The following is a 21,356-nucleotide window of genomic DNA, read 5'->3' on the forward strand; positions in this document are numbered from 1 at the left end:
TTTAATTCTTGCGTATTTATAATTTAAATAATTATAACTTTTTAAATGGTGTAAAATATTACGTGTATGTTGAATTTTATATAAATACTTTATTAAATATTTTAAGCCTCTCAAATGTAAAAAATATGTAATACATTTTATAAGCTATAATGTTACGTTATATTACTATATAATTAGTGCATGGAATACTCGTTGTAATCGTGTGATTCTCGCGAGGAAAACCGTTTAAATTCAGTAACTAATAAAATAAGTAACAAATTGCTCACCTCGTGGTTGCTTCGCAGTCGCTCGACGCCTCCCTGGGCCTCCTCCTCCTTCCTCCGCGGCCGCTCATTTACAGCGCTTGCTAAAACACAATTAACTATTATATGATTGCTGCGTATACGGCACTCCCAACGTCCCGACGTCAATCATTTGCACGACTCAAACTGTATTACATTCGGACGGAAAATCGATGCAGGATTGCAGGAAATGCGTGTGATTTCGCGACAAATCGCCGCGGTGATTAGATTCGCACGTTATAAAGCAGATGAAGCGAGTTAAAGTTATAAGAATAAATATTCGCGGAACGCGATATCCGGAAAATATGAACGTCGCTCTCTTGACTGTTCGCGCGACAGATTCGATCAAACGCATCTCGTAAAATATTTTAAGCAACGTACCGAGCGTCGAATCTACACGTCACGCCAGTGTCAAATATATTAAGACACGATTAAATACGAGACAACTAGGTTCGTCCTGTATGCGCCGTGACGTCACGGCGACGAAAGATTCGAGAGTGACGCTGCTATCTTAACCATGATGCCGCGCGACGAATTTCGATTAAACGCGCATCTCGCGAAATACTCGTTTTATGAAGTCACCGATGTACCGGTCGAATCTACGTCGTATGCGCGTCAAATACCGGAGGCACGATTGAGTTCAAGCTTATAATGATTGTGCTTACCGATTAATTAAACGTGCCGCGATTAATAGGCCCGTCCTGTACCCGCGACGTTCCGTTCGCGACGACGAGGGATTGGAGAGTGACGTCACGATGCGCCATCTCTCCCGTGATCCCGCGCGATAGATTTCGGCCGAACGAACGCATCGCGAGAAATATCTTAAGCAATGTATCGAGCTTCGAATCTACACGTCGCGCGGGTGCCAAATACTAAGACACCATTGAATACGGAAGTTCATAAGCGATTGCGCTTACCGATTATAGCGATTATATACGAGCCAAGACGAATAGACCCGTCGTCCTGTACCCGTCGACGCGCGACGTTCCGTTCGCGATGACGAGGGATTAGAGAGTGACGTCACGATGCACCATCTCTCCCGTGATCCCGCGCGATCGATTTCGGCCGAACGAACGCATCGCGAGAAATATTTTTGAGCGATGTACCGAGCGTCGAATCTACGTCGCGCGAGTGTCAAATATTAAGACACGATTGAATATGAAGCTCCCAATAACGATTGCGCTTACCGGTTAAACATGCCACGACGAACGGATCCATGATCCATCCTGTATCCGCGAGACGTTCCGTTCGCGACGACTGGAGATTCGAGAGTGAAGTGAATAGAGTGAGTAGTGACGCCACGCCAACGTCGCCAACTTCATAATGATCCCGCGCGCGACACGACGCGCGCGATCGCCAAGTTCGAATGCCGAATCTATATACACGATAGTTAAATGTTATTATTACAAAGAATTGATGCAGGTTTTTCTTACTAATTAAATGAATTGTGACGCCAGTTTTCCCGAAATCAATTTGTTTCCGTGTCTATCACGTTTTTCTAATAATGACGAAATATTTGAATATGCAACTTTGGTACGTGACACTACGTGAGTCAAATGGATGGCTAATAAAAACGTACAGTTGATCAACTAAAATTATGCAATTGAATTTTATTATTGCATGTACGGTGTACAGTAATTGAACTTATTAATATTGCAAAAATGTATTATGTAAAATTACACAACACGAAAATCATAAGCGCAGCACGGACACGCACCAAGGGGAGAGACTTTATCGACAGTGCCAGAAAATGGATATGCCAAATAGTTCCAACGTTGAAAATGGGTGCGAGTGGCGTTTCGAGCGGTCCATTGTCCAATATAAAACATCATTTCAGGTTAGGTCCCCGTGGTCCAGCAGACAGATATCCACGTAAAAAGATTCTATAACATATCATTTTTTTCATACAAGCAGTAGATTGCACGAGCAACTTCTTATCTACATCTGCTTTGTAGATTGCACCTTGGATGATACTTTAATTATACTGTGAATACGATAATGCAGCCAAATGGAGCCGAGATGCACATTTACATACATGACCATAATTTACCATTGGTTAAAGATAACGTGACCTCAGTGAAGAGATAACATTTACTCCGAATTAATCTGTAACACGAAATTGGTAACCCAACATTTGTAATTACGTATCCACAATAAAGTCAATCTACAATTGTCAATCTACAATTGTCATCAATCTACATCAAATCTACAATTGTCAATTTTTGAAAAATATTTTTTCGAGATTTATAAAGATTTCTATTACAATTGTGAATTTTCGATTTGAATGCCAATTATTGAAAATTTACGATAAATTGACAGCTATACATGCATGCTAATTTAATTTAGATTAAATGTAATAATAAATATTATTTAAAATTTTTTCTAGGGTTTTAGCAGAATTACAGCGTTCCATAAAAATGTTGAACTGTACACATGAATTATATAGCGTCGATCAATAATAATGTGATCTTTGTCCTAAAACAATATGGAGTGCTAATCTAATCTAATCTCTAAATATGAATGCAAAACAATATACAGAAATAGAATTCTCGTCGAGACTTAATATCAGTCAATAGGAATAAAAGACTCGTTTAACAATCATTGCTTTCACTACAAGTTTTTACTGGCAGGATGACGTTTGTACGTATCTGGTGCGCCGTACTGATTCTCTGTGTGACAGTAGAGGCATATGTTAATGTAATAACAAACTGGGATGAAAATAATTTTGTGCCATTTGCAACAAAAGCACCCAAATACGATCCAATTTGGTCTAGTCTAGACAGTCGACCGCTTCCGTCCTGGTACGATGAGGCAAAGTTTGGAATCTTTATTCATTGGGGTGTATTCAGCGTGCCCAGCTTTGACTCCGAATGGTTTTGAAATCATTGGAAGGGTTGAACATATCTACTATCTTAGTTCTTATATTAAAAAATATTATGGAGAATAATGTGATATCTTATAGAATTCTATAAATGATATTGTAGAGGAGAAAAGAACTACAAAATTTGCCGACTTTATGAGAAAAAGGTATCCTCCAAATTTCACTTATCAAGACTTTGCACGAGACTTCACTGCTGAATTCTTTGATGCTTCTGAGTGGGCAGAATTATTTCAAGCCTCAGGTGCAAAGTATATCGTATTGACTGCTAGCAAGCATCATGAAGGATATACACTGTGGCCATCAACGTATTCATTCAGTTGGAATTCTATGGATGTGGGGCCTCAAAAGGATCTTGTTGGTAATGAAGACATATATCTAATAACAATAACATTTTGCATTAAATATAAACATTCTTATACGTATTACTTTTTCTGAAATAGGTGAACTGGCAGAAGCAATTCGAAACAAGACACATATAAAATTCGGCTTGTATCATTCATGGTTTGAATGGTACAATCCTCTCTATGTAACAGACAAAAGAAACAATTTTACAACAGATAGATTCGTCACCCATAAAGTGATGCCAGAATTCCGTGAGCTGATAGAAACGTACAAGCCGGATATAGTTTGGTCAGATGGAGATGGAGAGGCAACGGATACTTATTGGAAATCAAAGGAATTTTAAGCCTGGCTATACAATGAAAGTCCTGTAAAAGATACAGTAGTGGTGAATGATAGATGGGGCATTAATATACCATGCCATCACGGTGGTTTCTTTACATGTGCTGATCGTTTTAATCCTGGTAATTTATTATTATGCTTGTTATAATTAGAATTATCTAAATTATCAAAATGTAAAAGAGAGTATATTAATGGCAATTAATAGATATTATTTAATAACTGATTAAATTGTTATATTAACAATAATTTGCTTTCCAGGTGTACTTCTTCCACATAAGTGGGGAAACTGTGTGACTATTGACAAAAAATCCTGGGGATATCGCAGAAACGCTGTTTTATCCGAATACTATACATTGGCTGGATTAGTAAAGGAATTAGTAATTACTGTAAGCTGCGGTGGAAATTTACTGTTGAACGTTGGGCCAACAAAAGATGGTATTATTACACCAATATATGAAGAAAGATTGCGTGGAATGGGTAAACATCTTTTATATCTTATCATATTTTTTATTATAATGTCTTGATCGATTCAGATATCAATTTTCTGATAGTCTTAATGATATACAAGTAAACTTTTTGTTTTAGGCGCTTGGCTAGCAATTAACGGCGAAGCTATTTACAATACTAAGCCGTGGACAGTACAAAATGATACCTTAACTGGAAGTGTATGGTACACTATAAGTAAAAATGAAAAACAGCTATATGCCTCCATTCTAGAATGGCCTCAATTCTATAATATCTTATCGTTAGGCTCGCTTAAACTTTTGGAGAATTCTCAGATACATCTACTTGGTTATTCGTCAGTAATTCCTGTAAGTGTATTACTACTTTTACCAACCTTTATGTTATAAAAATGGTGATAAAATAATTTTGAACATTTATTTCAGTGGAAACAATCCGATAATAAGCTGGAAATAAGTTTACCTCCTAACGCACACAAAGGACAGCCAGCTTGGGTATTAAAGTTTAAGGAAAATAATCATTGAATGGTTGAAGACACAGTATTTTATATATAGATATAGATTTTCATCAATATATGCATATGTATTTACTGTATACGTATGTAATACATGTACTTACTAAGAATATATTTCGTCTGGTAGACCAGTTTGAAATTAGAATTAAAACTAATTAGAAATGTACTTAAATCATGAAAAATAATAAATCTTTATTAAAGTACTTGGCTGCCATCCCGTGCGTCTTAAAAGTTTGCATAAAAGAATATATGAGAAAACATTTTTCGTTTTATTTTCTCAACTTTAGTTATGGAATAGCGCGCAGACTAGTATTTGAATTTATTTTCAAAATACTTTTGCGAAGCAAGTTATACAATACATAAATATATATTATATGCATTTCATATAAAGAAACTTTCTCTTTTGCTCTTTTTATATCACTTTGTTTTAAAAAATATAAAATTATTGAAAAATATGAATGAAAGAGCTAGAATTAGATTAAATTGGCGCGTTGTAAAAATAAATAAAATTAGCGCGTTCTTTATTAAGTCCTTTACCAAATAAAATTTATTAAGTAGAGAAATTAGAATGCATTATGCCAGTGTAAATATTTCGTGATTTTTTATTTTGATATATTGAAAAAATCTTTGAATATATATTGTTTTTTTTTATGTGTGTGTATGCACCAATTTAGATAACATATAACTCTGGAAGAATGTAAAGGATGTAAAAAACCAGACTTCAAATTTTATTAAAGAAGGGAAAATAAAGAGGAAAGAAGGGAAAATAGAGCACATATATTTTATACAATTAATTCTTATCATGTTTGATAAAAATATCAATTTCTTCTTATTTTATGTAAATACAGAAATATCTTGTTCCAGTCTTCGTCATTATCGTGAATCATGCTGTCACGAACACCATGAAGAGATTCAAATAGAAGTTTCATGTTTTTAAAATGTTAATATTTTATCTATTAAAGAGAGTTCTTTTTTTACGTCCTTTTCTTTGTCATAATTTTTCATTAATTAGGTACCTCAGTATTAAATTCAAAAAATAATTTTATTATAATATATCTGAGACACTATATATTAGCTAAATAAAATTATTAATGTATTATATTTTCATGGTGTTCTTAATCTCTCGAAAATCGTATATATTTGGCAATTATACAGAGAATTCAATAAATCGAATTTATACTTTATATATTCCAGAGTTACATATTTATAATAATGTATCCTAGCTTATCCATTAAGGTAACAGATTTATAAAACATTATATCTATCTGTATAATATTTTTATATTCTTAATTTAAATTTTATTTTTTTTTAACAGTTGTAATACAACCAGAAATAATCATAAAATTTAGATATGAAGCAGTTTACAATAATAAATAAAGAGGATATAAATACTAGAATATTTCATTGCTGCTACTTGTTCAATTTAAATTATTTGTTATATAATTTAATATGATCCTTTTGCATACTAATAATTATCGAAAAAAACCTGTTATACGTATATGCAATATATTTACAAATCCATTACCACAAGATTAAAATAAAAATAATTTAAAACTCACCGGTATGATGCGCAGCAGCGGAGTTGTAGTATACAAGACGCGAATCTGTAAAATACAAATATATCTAAATTAAGGCTCCTGGATGGTCACCGCGGCCATATTGAATTCTCACTATTGAGGCGAGGAAAACACCCAATTTTGTCGTGCGTACCATTTTCAAATAAAGAGACATTTCAATAAAACATCACTATAGATCGTTTCAGAACACTTCCGAAATTGACCGAAAACTACCCTTTTCCCTCGACAATAAACAAACAGCCATAAAACAAAGCCTAAACATACGGGAAAAACAGCCGTTTAACGACTATCGAAAGGAGGTGAAAACGTTACTTCCGCATGCAAATCTTACTTTTCGGTCAATTTTACGATTTTCACGAATACGTTAAACGTTAGAGCACAAGCACAGAGCGAGTAATAAAGAAATAGCAAGCACGACAAAATAGGTTGTCAACATGTCACAAGACAGAATTCTCCATTGGAGAGAGTGAGAGGAGAGAGTGGCGGCGCCACCGTCAACGCAGAGTTCTCGGCTGACCATCCAGGAGCCTTAAACTATTTTGCAACGTAATTAATAATACATAATTTTCGATAAAACGCTCTGTTAAATATTAACTTTTATAAAATTTTATACATGTTATATTACATATATTTTACAAATAAAATTTTAATAATAAAAATTTAATTTTTATCTAATCCAAATAGTTATAAATTTTAAACGTGTCGAAATATTTCACGTATGTCTTCATCAATTATTAAACAAATATTTTACAAATATTCTATTCAATGTTTTGACTATTTCAAAAATTAAATCAAACAAAATTAAATCTTAAATATGTTACACACATTATGCACAATAATAATATAGAACAGTACTATGCAATAATTAATCCTATACATTTGTATAGGAGATTATTTGTATAAGATTTCTGGGGTAGACCCGCAGGAGTGGCGGATAATCCGGAATGCGTCGGACTCAGTATTCCCAGGCGTATAATTTTATCAAAATCATTATCAATATCGGCTCAACGATATTCAGGAAACACCAGGTACATGTGGAATGGAAGTGTACTGATAAAACTTATCGTTTATTTGTAGACTGTTTAAGGCAAACGTATAGCTATAAGAAAAGCAATATTCGTTGTGTTTTTGCCATATATTGCTACAAACAATATTATTAATGCTTTTGCTACTATTATTAAGTAGAATATGCATTGTGATTTATTTTGAAAATAAGCAAGAAAGAGCAAAATTAATAAAATCATTTTATGTTGCGTATTAATTAATTCGATAACAAATTTTATAAAATTTATTGAATACAATCCAGATCCAATTTAACAATTGTTTAAAAGATTTTTGATAGTAATTTTTTTTAATTTACTGTCAGCAAATTATTTCAGTTTGTCGGAAGGATGAGGTACGTACAAATAAATGCATAATTGTCAAAATGCTCCAGCAAATAAATGAATATTTCTAATTTAATTCTAGCTAACACCAATATTATATTGATTACATTTTTATATGCTTCTTTTGCGAATTATACATTCGTAGCGGTAAAATTCTCGCGGAAGTTGCACATAAAATAAAATGTGTAATTATAATGGTACAATTTTCTTCTTTCAATTTAGATTTCTTCAATTATGACGAGACAGAAAAACGGAAATAAATATATCATGGCATAGGCACCGCTTCAGTTAAAACGGTATAATCTCATAACTTAATTCTCATGAAATATTTAATTAGTATTATAGATAAATTTCTATTACACATTTAAAAACAAGAAGACAAAGTATAACTCCATCTGTTACAAATTCTGGCGGTGTCCATGCATCAAAAGTTACGTCCGTCAAAATTAGCTTTCCATCGTGTCACGTAGGGGCATTTGACCCGAGAAATAAATCCGCGGCATTTGTTGTAATCGATAATCGTACTCCTCACGATCTATCGCTTTCCAAACGTTTTGTTTGGCGGCATTCAGCAGTGCCCTGTACAGAGAAACCGGAAGCTGAATGTTGTCGCTCGTTACTTCAAGGTCCTGTAAATCGCGCAGAGTGGAAGGTCCTTTCTTCTTCACTCTCCTTTTATCCGCAAATCTGCCGCATCCTATGAGATATCAAAAATACTTAATCGATTCCTAAAAAGCTTTAAATCACGCTGCTGTCTTACGATTCTATTTCATACAAGTGTTTTTACAAAAACAAAACTTTTTAGTTTTTAAAAAGTATTCAATCCTAGCTAACCACACTTCTTTTCGAGTTCTTAATTCGCCACCCTCCAATCCGTGATACCGCTCGATTTTTATCGCATTGCCATTTTCATTCTAATTGATATTTTTAAGCTTGTAATGTAAGAATTAGAAATATAAAGTCTGAATAAGATATTCATAATAATATCAGGTCAAGAAAAATATTTGAATTTAAACTGAACTTATTATAAGAAAAAGATTTTGAGATGCGGTAATTTGGAGACAGGGAATAGGTTGGACAATGAGAAATGGATATGTATTTTTTGTAAACAAGGTAGGGAGATAACATGAACCATTATGTAGAAGAGTGTAATTGAACAAGGAATTAGTTTATTGAGTTAGGTAAAAATAATAAGAAAAGATTGGAGAGACTCTGCGGAATGAGTTGGACACCACTAAAGGGAAGGTAGTTGAAGAAAATATAGGTATATAGGAAAAGGTTATAGCGAAAGGAAAAGAAGAGAGGAAGAGTAGGTTGGAGAGTAAAATAGATTGATAGGCCGATGTGTTGTAATAATGATAAAATAGGTTAGTAATGTATTGATGGAGTGATTAAGGAAATTTTTAAATCAAGTTCACTTTTTAGCTATGTAGCTGAAGTTAATAAACTATATTGTAAGAAAAAGATTGCAAGAAAATAGAGAAAAAGAATGTTTTCGGAAAAAAATTCTCAAATAGTTTTGCAAATACGATTTAAGAAAAAGTAATGTTTGTCCGTTGTAACGGATACCTGATACTTAAAAAAAATCACGATTTGTTCCAAAAAGTATATTAATTTAGTCATTCAAATTGTAGCAATTTTCGCAAAGAAATAATTTAATGGGTGCAAATAACAGATAGTATAAAAATAATAAAATGTATAAATGGAAAAAATACAAACTTTTTACTTTTAGCGTGACTTCACATCAAGCATAAATTGTTAGAAGTATTTGGATTTGTTAAAGAATTATTTTAAAAACTTATAATTTCTTTAAACATAGATAATATGGTAAACTAGAAAACCGAAAAAGTTCCGTGGTTCACTAAACAAGAATGTGGCAAACTAGGGTTAAAATTATTTAAAGGAAATATTGTTAATCGCTAATACAAGTAAAAATTATTTCTTACCCGTGAAAGCATTGCAAAATGGTCTCTTCGACTTGATTGTTTTCTCTTCTTTTAAAGCATTTAGAAGCTGCCGTTCGAACTGTAAAAGTGAATTCTGCCCGCGCCCACTTCCATTAGAACTATTTTTATCCTTCCAAAATGTGTAAAACTCGGTTGATATTTAGTATTGAATTTGTACAGAGAATAATCCTCTTATTATTAATCTATTGTGTACATTTAAAACAAAGTCGTACATCAGAGATTTTTCCATATTTTTGTCGTTCAATAATTGATTTAAAAGAGCAAGCATTTTTAAAAAATAGGTATTATAATAGTTTACAAATTATAAGCAATTTAGAATTTATGAAACGCTCTGATGCGAATTGAGTAAATTATTCATTAAAATGTATATTTTTACCTTGTCTTTTAAAACTTCAGTATTTGCCACCTTCAACAGGCACATGCAAGCCAGAGTACAGCAAAGATATTTGATAATCTGCGTAATAAAACAAGGAATTAACAGACACGCAAAGCTGTTTAAACATTTTTTTTCGTAACAACGCCGTGAATGATGTAATAAAAATAACAACTGACAAGTAAGCGCCGAACTATATCCTGTACGGATGATGATTCACAACATAAATGTTCGCGTTACATAAGCGTATAGAAGCGTTATAGAACCAATGTTTAAGCTGCTTAAACATCCGAAATCAATATTATATTATGGTTAATTAACAATTAATGAAGTGGTTACGTTATTTGGAACGCCATACGAAATGAATTCGATTTGATTTAATTAACTTAACGGAAATAATCGATAACGATTCCGCATGTATTAACATTTCTTTTAATATAATACGTTTCGCAGAAAATTACAATTGGTTTGCATATATAAGAGTAAAAAAACAAGCTGTACGTTATCATTAATATGCAGTTGTTCTTGTAAAAACGATCGGTACGTTATTTTATATTGAGAGAGTCGGCGTCCATATGTTAAATGTTTTTTTTTTTTTTTTTTTTTATTATTGTAACATGTTCGTAATATGCATTTAAATCCAATATTTGCATATTTTCTTAAATCAAGAGTAACTTTTTACAAATGAGTTTATTACAGAAAGTTTACATATTACTGTTTTTCAAATTTAAATGTTAAATGTATTAGCAGATAAATCACAAATTAAATTTTCATTAAAATAGAACTTTTTTGTATTTACATGAAAAATAAAGTTCTGCTATCTATATACAAATTTAAAATTTAATTTTACACTTGGAATTTTATATGATGGTATGACATATTCGCGTTTACTAAAAATTATTAATTGGTAATTAAGTGGTTTGCATAGATTTATAATAGTTGATTGTTATGAAAAGGTATAATCAACTTCTTATTAATATTTAAATTTATATATATGCAATCATAATAATAGCAATAAAAAGAATTGCAGTTATGCTTATTATTAATAATTAAAGTTAAAAATACTTAAATTTATATATATGCAATCACACACACACACATATAATAATAGCAATCAAAAGAATTGCAGTATGTGGAAGCATGTTCCATCCAAGAGTTTTATTTCATAAATGCGTGATCTAAACCGTATGCACACATCAGTATCTAATAAAACGTTTCCATAGTTGATGAATTTTTCATCGTAAGAATTATTTTTAAATTATTTATTTTATATAATATAAAAAGAAGATTTTACTTTCTACAAATATATATAATAAAATATTTTGTAATGTCTTTATAAATCGATATAAATATTAAATATGCGCCAGATATTATAATGTTTAATTTAAAATATTTTTAAAACATACATGTCAAAAGTATATAAAGTATTAAAGTATAATATTTTCAGATTCAAGTAATAATGTGTACTCGATAAAATTGATCACTACATACACATTTAAAATCAGTTTTTATACTTCATAATTAAGATGTTCATAAACATGTTAGATGAAAAAATTGAAAGTACAACCAACCTTCATATCGCGATCTTTTCGAGCAGTTTATAGGACCTTCGGAAATTCTTCAAGACGCACCTCTGAAGCGACACCTCTCTCTCTCTCTCTCTCTCTCTCTCTCTCTCTCTCTCTCTCTCTCTTCTCTCTCTTCAGAAGAAGTTACGTACTCGATCAACTATCAATACAGGATACGCGTTCGTATGCCAAAGGACAGGTCGCGCGCGGTTGAAGCTGTGGCTTCTCCCTCTCGTTTGAGGGGTGAAACGGCGCGGTCGCTCTTCAAATACAATCCCCGCAAACCCCCTCCGCGTGGTAAGTACCGCACGGGGTGGATGCAAGCGACTGGAGAACGCATGACTGTCGACGGGCGACTGTCGTATTTCACACTTCAAAAAATCCTTCTTCATCAAGTACACGTGTTCCAGACCTATGATTTCGTGGGCGACTTATACATCTGATATTTAACTCTTACAAGACAATCTTTTTTTTGTTCATCATTAAATCTTGCTAGGTGGGAATACAAATAGGAAATACTCTGCGTGGGTGCGCGATCAGAGATTTTTATTTTGTATTACTTTTTTAATACAAAAGATGAGTGATAGTAGATAATTTATTAATAACTAATAACCGTCAAAAATAATTATATGTTAATAATAATCATTCTCAGAATGTAACTCTTTCTCCTCTCATTTCCCTCTCTCTCTCTCTCTCTCTCTTTCTCATTTTATCTGTTAACATTTCACTTAAACTTAATTAAAAAACAAATTAAATTTTTATTTTAACTTTAATACATTCAAGTTTAATTGTATAAATAATCAGCCATATAAGACATCATATTCTTATCTAGAATATTTTTTTAATGTTTTCTGTGTAAACGTGTGTAAGCGAAATTATACAAGAGACAGCGGAATCTATTTTTGGAAGATATTAAATATTTTCTTCAAGAGATGCGTTTGCATAACACTCAAACTTTCGCATAACTGTTCGCTATAGATTATAGTCGAGGGCTCCGATGCCGTGACTGCTCGCGGAATATACATCTTATGCAGATCTAATAATTCATGTTGCCCCTTAAGATTCACGGATCATAAGTTGTCATAGGTCACGGGGTTTAACGGCAAAGTCTCAACGGCATATTGACGCAGCAATGCATCCCAACTATTTTATTGCGTACCCACCCGCCCGCGAGAGAGAATTCTCGTTCTCGCACTTCGTTACGATATTGTACTAATTGGTTACAGATTTCAAAACAATTCGATGTGCGCGGTATTCAAATCTATTGCAATACAATGGCGATTTAATTGTTATTTTTTTACGTAAAAAAAAAATATATATATATATATATATATATATATATATATATATATAGTAGTGCAGTTTGTAGAAAATTTTTTTGCGCTTTGGAAGCATGTACGAAATAAAAATTGACATACGCACAGGTATCCATCGTTGAGATCAGTAAAATTTCGATCGTTACTTCAAAGTGCTACACGAAACATATATTATTGTTCTTTCCAGATTTGTTTGTCTTTGATTTGACTAACGTTAAAATCTCAACTAGATCTCCATGCTTTTACACGGCAAATTTTTAATAGCGCAAGTATTTGATAAGATGTATAATAATTTGTTTTGATAATATTCGGAGAAGATAACATATTATAAACTTTCTAAGCAAAAATTTAGAAAGAATATACAATTAGTAACTATCCAGTAAGCAATCTGTCCGCAGTATGACAATATAGATTAACAGCAGATTTACTCAGATATCTCGCAACAGATTCGATATTATCTACGTCCGCATTTAAACTCGAGTGCGGCCGGAAGCCTGCCGATAATCTGACAGCAGATTGTCGGCAGATAAACCGAGCAGAATCTGTTATTTCGCAAACATTTAAAATGGAATATATCATTAAATGCAGATTTTATTACTCAGAGTTTCCGGAATCAATTTTTTATTATATTCTATTAGCAAAGTCCGTTATATTTCGGCTGGCATCGGTTCCATCGACAAAATTTGCAGCAGACATTTTTAAAATCTGCATGTTTTCAACAGATTTGGCTATGCGGGTAGACCGGGTAGTAAATCTTAGATGTGCATAAATTTAAACAGTTATCATCAACAATAAATGCTTTGCTTTTCAGTTTTACGGATGAAACAATGTGAATACCTCCTTCTAGCGCTCCACGTGGGTACGATTTATCGCGTACTTACGCACAACAAACGAGAGCTTGGACTATGCAAAGGGAAATCGAAAGCGACGGTATCGGAACTGAGGATTAGTGCTGATTAAATCGATGCCAGGAAGCGAAGTATGGCAGGTTGGCCGATAAGAGTCTCCGTGTAAAAATCGTAGAAAAAACAGCCGGGAGGGAGAGGGGACTTAAGTACTTACACCATTCTCACATCAGAACCTGCTGAGTTACGATTAGGTCGTTCAACCTTGGCGGCTAGTGGCTGTTCACATTTTTCTTTTCTCTTTTTCTTTAGCTTTCGCACATTCACCGTCGACAAAATTTTCGGTAAGATCGCCTGAAAAGTCGTTAATAGATAACAAAAAATACTCAATTAGTATTTTAGTATCTAATATTAAAAGACCAACACCTTCTTCAGCGGCCATGCAAACGAAAGCGCGATAATATACACAGAAGCCGATAAAATAGCGAAATTTAAAGAAAGATGAGATCTTTGAAATAACTATTTTCTGATTCTAATGAAGTGATTTTTTGAAAGTATTTTGTCATTTATTAAATTAAAAAATATTTTTAAGATATTTTTGAAGCAAAAAATTGAAAATTGTGATTTTTGCGACTAAAAAATAAAAGAAGATGCACAATTTGAATTTTTTACATTTTTCTCCGCTCCCCGTAAATTTACCATAAATTAATATCTGCGTTAATATTAACTGCAAATATATTAAAAGTCTTTTACTATTGTTAAGGTAATTATCTTGCGAGAAAAAAACTTTTCCAAATTTTCATGATTATATAACCAAATGATTAAGACGATAAAAGATATGTAAAAAGATATATCACTAATAAAAAGATATATCAATAAATATATTTCTTAATACTTAATTCTAAATTATCAAAGGAGCTTCTTTCAGCATAAGATACATATATAGCTTCATAATTATCATGAACGCCGAATAATAAACTACGTAATAAAATCAGCAGACTAGCTATTTAAATAAAGACGACGACCTTTAATTTTACGACAGATATAAACGCTGGTGCTAAATTAACGACGCGGGATAGTAAATCACTGTTTATAGCTACTAGATGATAGTTCACTTATAAATAGGAGATGAGGATTTCACTTATAAATATGTGGCCTTATGTAAAATATATAGCCGTCTTTTGCATAAATGAAAATAGATACATAGGTATACGTTTATAGCAGTCCAGATTTTATGCGAAAACATTCAACACGTTGATTCTCAAAAACGTCCGTTGATAAATCAATGGCTTAAATAAGTCAGAAAGAAAAGATCAGAATAAAATTAAACTAATTTTTTTAAATTTAAGTAGGCATTTTAATTCTTTCTTGGCTGTTATATTAAAAAAATAATAATATAGATAAAAATTCTAGAATTTCAGCAGCAATTTCTGATCTCAAAAATAAAGAATTTATCTTTTATGGAAAAAATTCTAAAGTTTTTTAAAAAGCTCATAAGGAAAGAAGGACAATTCGTATTATCTATATATACTTTAAAATTTTTTAAATTGTATGTTTTTTATTGATAAACATTTCATTATAGATTTTATTTAATACAATATTAGTTGTTATATTTCAAAGTATAATATATTTATATATATGTATATGTATATATGTGTATATATATATACGTGTATATATATACATATACACGTTTCCAACTGGGTGAGATACAGTATAATATTAACCTCCACATCTCTTAGTCGCCCGGATAGCTCAGTCGGTAGAGCATCAGACTTTTAATCTGAGGGTCCAGGGTTCGAGTCCCTGTTCGGGCGATTTTTTTTATTCCTTGTAATACGAATAACTTTTTTAATCATACAGACACGGTCAGTATTAACAATAAGTATAATTGCACTGGTTATTTTTTAATTTATAAATTTTTCCTTTGTTGTGTAAATTATAAACGTATACAGTTAGTTGATTCTAGAGTCAGCATACTCTAGATTCTTTGCTTATGAAACTGAACTACTTGAAATTGTAAAATTATATGCGCATAAATATAAAAAATATTGTTTAAAATAATATAAAATTTAAATAAGATCTTTTGTTTGTGTGATTATTTATATATAGTTATTCTTATTTTTATCTATAAATGTACTAAAATATATATACAAAAAATATTGTGTAAAAAAATATATATTTCGAGCTTTTTATAGCTGTATAACTTTTGTACCTTGTACCTCGAGATAAATGTATAATACAAAATAAACATTTTGTATTATACATTTCACATGTAAAAATTCTCTTATTTACACTTACAAAATGTACTTAGAGGATTTGTGTGACTCAATCTTATATAAGATATACGTTTTGACTAAAAATAAGTTCATATGATAGTAACAAAGAACGTAATAAAGTATGATACGTACAAATTGCATATATAGTAAACAGGAATATAAAAAAATGTATAAAAAAATAGCAATGATAACGCAATTGAAATAACACAAAATAAAAGCCAAGGTCGCAAAAAAAGATTATCGAGAATCTTGACAGCATTAACTGTAGGTTATCGGACAGTTGTTGCTCAACAATCTAATTCGCGCGTTAATGTTTGTGAAATTGGATGAAAAACGTTAGACCTTGGATGACTTTAGTTCCATTACACTGCCATCCGGCATGCCAAAGAAAGCTTTTTCAGCCATATTCAAGAATAGACCAGTCTCTATGACTCCAGGTATCAAGGATATTTCGTTGTTAGTTTTGTTCAAACATGTTACATCTTGAGGAAACTTCCAATCCAAAATAAAATTACCATTATCTGTTATTACTGGACCCTGCAAAAGTAACAAATTATAATTAAGTTTGTTATTCATATTATTTATTGATTTTATAATAATCTAGAGATAATAATGTAGATAATAAAAATATATTTACAGCTTTAGCGACAGCCATTCTAATTTTCACAATTCCTCCATATCTGTTTTCAATTCTACGTTGAATTGGTACATACGCCATAGGAACTACTTCAATAGGAATTCCTTTCTTATAATGCTCACCAAGTCTTTGTGAAATTTTTCTGTAAGTTGAGAAAAAACGTAAGAGAGCGAATCATTTAAACTCTGTATCATAAAGTTTGTTGTCAACATGCAAAATCGATACTAAAATCGATTACAAGATTAATATATCAATAGACACAATAATACTTACGTATAGTCTGCTATGATAATAAGCCGCTTGGCACAGCAAGCAACAATTTTTTCTTGTAACATACATCCTCCTCCACCCTTAATGAGATTCAGGTTCTCGTCAACTTCATCTGCTCCATCAATTGCGCAATCCAGCTGTGCCGATATTAAATAATGTTCATAAAAATATATAAGAAATACAAATAGAGAATAAAAATTTAAAAATTACCTGCGGATGAGTTTCTAAGTCACCTAAGGTTAGATGACTGTCCAGTACAAGTTGACGAGCTTGAAACGACGTAGGAACACAGATAACACTGAGTCCTTCTTCTTTAACACGTTCAGCTGGAAATAAAATACAAGAAACTGTACTGTTGTAAATTGCAAGGAGTTAATTTTTGAAGATAATATTTGGTACGTATACTTCAACATGACAAAGAAACATTTCATGAAGTCCAGAGAATAAAATATTATTATGCAACACGTGCATGGAAAGTGCCCCATTACGCACGCTACGCGTGCGTGATAGACCACTTTCCAGGCACTTGCAACATAAAATAGGGAGTGTAAGCCGTGTGTAAAGATAAAAATTCCCGGGTACGGTTACCGCACTCGCCTTCGGCTCGTGCGTAAACTCCGCACCCGGGAATTTTCATCTTACCTCACTTGTTACACAAATAACTATTATGCAACACGTGCATGGAAAGTGCCCCATTACGCACGCTACGCGTGCGTGATAGACCACTTTCCAGGCACTTGCCACATAAAATAGGGAGTGTAAGTCGTGTGTAAATCATCTTACGACACTTGTTACACAAATAACTATTACGTATTATATCTCAACAAGTCGAAATGATTATAATGAGGGCAAAAGTATGCTATATAGGTGATACAGAGATCAAATCTTAAAACACAGAGCTACATGTGTCTTATTAAAATAATTCAAAGAATACACAAGACATAAGACATCTCTTAAAATGTTTAAAACTTTTAATTAGATCAAGAAAATAATTTTCTATCAGCAATATGTCAATGCGTTGCACTGTGCAACAATAATTTACATATTACAAGAAGACGTCTCAAGATTTTCTTCTATACGTGTTCTTTTTTTATGGACACACATGAATGTAAAAAACAACGGAATGCCTTCATGATTTTATTTTAAAAAATATGAGAATGAGTGTGTGGAGCTAATGCTAAGATAATTGACTGAATTGCAACATTTGAAGTTCGAGTCTTTAAAATTATTTTCAATTATGAAACATAATTGCAAATATTAAATATCACTATTACCAAGTCTCTGAACAGCGTAAACCACAGTGGATCCGCTGCCAATCCCGATGGCAGTGTTATTCTAAAAGACAACGTGTTAGTATAACCTCCGACAGAAAACTGTACCGATCGGTCGTGCGATTTCTCTCAAGCAAGTCGACTTACCTGGACGTATTCATCCACAGCTTTGTAAGCCGCAATTTTCTTGGCGTTCTCGATCGGATTTCCGCCCATTCTCGGGGATGAATTTCTCGGAACACTGTGCAGCGATCTGGATATTCGAACAAGCGAACGAATCATGTGCGACATGTGCGCACGAAACGTATTTGAAGTTTGAAGTCAGAGAGAAACCTGAGAGAGGCCATCCCGGCCTTTTTCGTGTGTTGCTGTGTTGCATTTTCCGACGCACCGCCTGAGAAAGTGCAACTCAACTACGTCGTATCGCTCGGTAACCGCACATGGTTTGCGTCCGTGCTAATGGTTCGTGTCCGAACTAGCCAACTGGAGGGGATATTCTGGCCGCGGCGGCCGCGCTTCCATCTTGCGTATTCCAATTAATAACGAATTACGATAATTAAAATTACAAAATTATGGATCTTTGATCGCGTATAAATAAGCTGGGTCTAATCAACCAAATCTTAAAAAATTATATATGAAATAGGGGTAGAAAAGACTGAGAAATATAATAAAATTAGAAATAGATCGATATCTTCAAATTTGCGGAAGTTAGAGCAAACACGGACATCAAATCTGCACATACACATATATACGTACGGACATGCGATTTTAATGCAATATTTCGACATTTTAGAACACTCTGAACATATTAACTTCCGCAAATTTGAAGATATCTATCTATTTTTAATTTTATTATATTTTTCAGTCTTTTTTACCTCTATTTCATATATAATTCTTTTAAATTCGGTTGATTAGACTTAGCTTTATATGCGATCAAAATTATGGATATGGGGGGGTCCAAGTTAATGGCAAGCTGGATCCCCCCCCCCCCTATTTTTTACGCGATTTCCTGCTAAACGGTTCGAGCACCAAAATTCGGACTAGGGCACTTAATTAGCACCTAAATAGCACTAAATTTTTGACCTAGTGCGAACTTGATTTGCGCTGGTGGGGGGTCCAGCTTAATAGAGGTGACTGGACTATTTGATTTAAATATATTCGGTGCATCGAATTTTAAACTTTTGTTTTAAATATAATTTGCAATTAACAACGCGAAAGAATTCCATCGCAACGTACATACAGACGTCTTTAAGGCGTCATACGTTCTAATTTGGGACATATATCCTCTGTCTGCGAATATATAATGATGAAAATTAAATCACACGCGCTTTTGCTTCAAAAGAAATACAGATTGAATGATAGAAGAATTGATAGAGATTGGACTGAAGATTATCTCGATTTCTTCATCTTGAGTAGGGAGGTCATCGCAGAGGGAGGGAGAGTCAGTACACACGGGTCTTTGATTAAATTTCCATTATTTCCATTATTATTCAGCGTCAGAGGCGTATAACGCAAGATATACACAATCAAACACAATTTACATTTCGACAATCATTATGTATAAGACTTCATTTCGATTCTCCCTATTGGTACTTAGCAGTAATGCTCATCGATATAGCTTCCCGCTACTTTAAAGAGCGCCGCGTCGACGCGCAACGACGGTTCCCCGGTTTATCAACGCATCCTCTCTCCTCTTTCTCTCGCTCATTCACACGCTCTCACTTTCGCGCGCATTCGTACATACGTTCACGTAGCGTCGTCGATCGAAAAGTCAGGTAAAAATTCGCGAAGGATTCCCTCAACTGCGGCGATTCGCCCTCCCTATATAGGTGCAGGGCGATATTCCTTAGCGGAATATCGTTCGGGACTCTTCTCCTCTCTTGATCGTAGTTGCGAAGTTCCGAGGCAAAAGCCTCATATGGATTCTCGACGGTGGAAGAAGTTCGCCGGTCGCTTTAACCGACGACTTGGAACTCGGCGGTAATCACGGAGAATTTTACTTATTCGCTCCGCCCGCTCTAATCAAGTTTCTTCCCCGAGAAATGACACGATCAGGTCACGCTTCTCTTCGTCTACAAAATTAAGTTCCGTCCGAGTAGAGTATCAGAAGCCAGGAAAGATGATCTTGGGTGTGCACAAAACGTGCGAACTCTAATTATTAACATTCTTCATCTGTCGCACAAGTACCTTTTGCGTAATCCAACTAGAACCTAGAACACCGGTCACAGTGATCTTCTCTTGTGCTTTGTATGTTGGGGAAAAAAGACTTCTCCGGATGAGGATCTCTTGGAGATTCTTCTTTTTTTTTTGTATCTTCCTTTGTATACCATCGCAACCCGTTTCTACAGAAGAGCAACAACGCAATGGCAAACTTGCATCTAGAACTTGGGGGATCAGCAACTATCTCAGCAGCGTATTCTCTCCTTTCTACCATTTATACATTTACTACATACGGCTTCTCTAGCTTCTAAGATTCTTTCTTTATCGTGCATATCGCTTGCCTCTCTTTTTCTCTTTTTTTTTTTGCATTTTGACTGCGGCTCGTGAGGGGAACGCTATTGAAATTAATTGGAAATAAATTGAAACCCTTAACTGCAATGCGTTTTAATCGGAATTGGGATCGGCATAATTTCTCGAGTTCAGATTTTCGCAAATCCCTCTCTTATACTTTTCGAGACAATCTGCTCTAAACAATAAAAAATCGAACTCGCCGAAATTACATCAATTCCCCGCACTTAATTTTAATCAACCAACAGCAGGACCAAATCGTGAACGAGAGTCGCGAAAAAAGAGTGACGCTTTATCAGACATTTTATTATATTTATATTCGAATTCCGATTCGTAACACGAATTACAGCGAAATATAGATAATACACAGGACAAGGAAAGGGCTTTCTTCAATGTGAACGATTAAGGACGAAATCTACGAGAGAGTGAAACTTCGACGAACGTTTTAAGAACTTTAGAATTCCATATATGTAGTTCAAGTATTTCGCTCTTGATCACGAGCCTGCCCGGCTGAAAACGGATAACTTCTACAATTACGTCT

General features: G+C 33.3%; 4 protein-coding genes and 1 non-coding gene across 5 annotated transcripts in view; 3 read left to right on the forward strand and 2 right to left on the reverse strand.

The window, feature by feature from the left end:
- LOC112461158 (TNF receptor-associated factor 6-A-like) overlaps positions 1–7,556 on the forward strand; it is a 33,000-nt gene extending 25,444 nt beyond the window's left edge. The window contains exons 6-7 of the mRNA XM_025026301.1: positions 732–740; positions 7,301–7,556. Coding sequence (XP_024882069.1) covers positions 732–740; positions 7,301–7,473 — 182 coding nt within the window. The 3' untranslated portion in view covers positions 7,474–7,556. The remainder of the gene's footprint in view (positions 1–731; positions 741–7,300) is intronic.
- On the forward strand, positions 1,966–4,942 carry LOC112461159 (alpha-L-fucosidase-like). Its single transcript, XM_025026302.1, is given in 7 exon segments — positions 1,966–2,403; positions 2,668–3,174; positions 3,266–3,520; positions 3,603–3,965; positions 4,102–4,320; positions 4,429–4,655; positions 4,731–4,942. Coding segments are annotated over 6 exon segments (1,425 nt in total). The 5' UTR covers positions 1,966–2,403; positions 2,668–2,912; the 3' UTR covers positions 4,830–4,942.
- Positions 7,557–7,778: 222 nt separating the features above from the next.
- LOC112461162 lies at positions 7,779–11,910 on the reverse strand. The gene is made up of 4 exons (XM_025026304.1): positions 11,693–11,910; positions 10,125–10,202; positions 9,728–9,821; positions 7,779–8,478 (listed from the first exon to the last, which is right to left on the reverse strand). Exons 1-4 carry the CDS (start codon positions 11,696–11,698, stop codon positions 8,228–8,230), a joined length of 429 nt encoding a protein of 142 aa, XP_024882072.1. The 5' UTR covers positions 11,699–11,910; the 3' UTR covers positions 7,779–8,227.
- Positions 11,911–15,594: 3,684 nt separating this feature from the next.
- Positions 15,595–15,667, forward strand: Trnak-uuu. The gene has a single exon. It is a non-coding gene; the product is annotated as a tRNA-Lys (tRNA).
- Positions 15,668–16,010: 343 nt separating this feature from the next.
- LOC112461161 (ribose-5-phosphate isomerase) lies at positions 16,011–18,603 on the reverse strand. Its single transcript, XM_025026303.1, has 6 exons — positions 18,455–18,603; positions 18,311–18,371; positions 17,247–17,362; positions 17,040–17,173; positions 16,767–16,908; positions 16,011–16,666 (listed from the first exon to the last, which is right to left on the reverse strand). The coding sequence occupies exons 1-6, from the start codon at positions 18,596–18,598 to the stop codon at positions 16,466–16,468; spliced, it is 798 nt and encodes a 265-aa protein (XP_024882071.1). The 5' UTR covers positions 18,599–18,603; the 3' UTR covers positions 16,011–16,465.
- Between the last annotated feature and the right edge of the window lie 2,753 nt (positions 18,604–21,356).

The sequence above is a fragment of the Temnothorax curvispinosus genome, unplaced genomic scaffold (genome assembly GCF_003070985.1).
Source record: "Temnothorax curvispinosus isolate PA1 unplaced genomic scaffold, ASM307098v1 QBEX01011098.1, whole genome shotgun sequence".
Classification (NCBI taxonomy): domain Eukaryota; kingdom Metazoa; phylum Arthropoda; class Insecta; order Hymenoptera; family Formicidae; genus Temnothorax; species Temnothorax curvispinosus.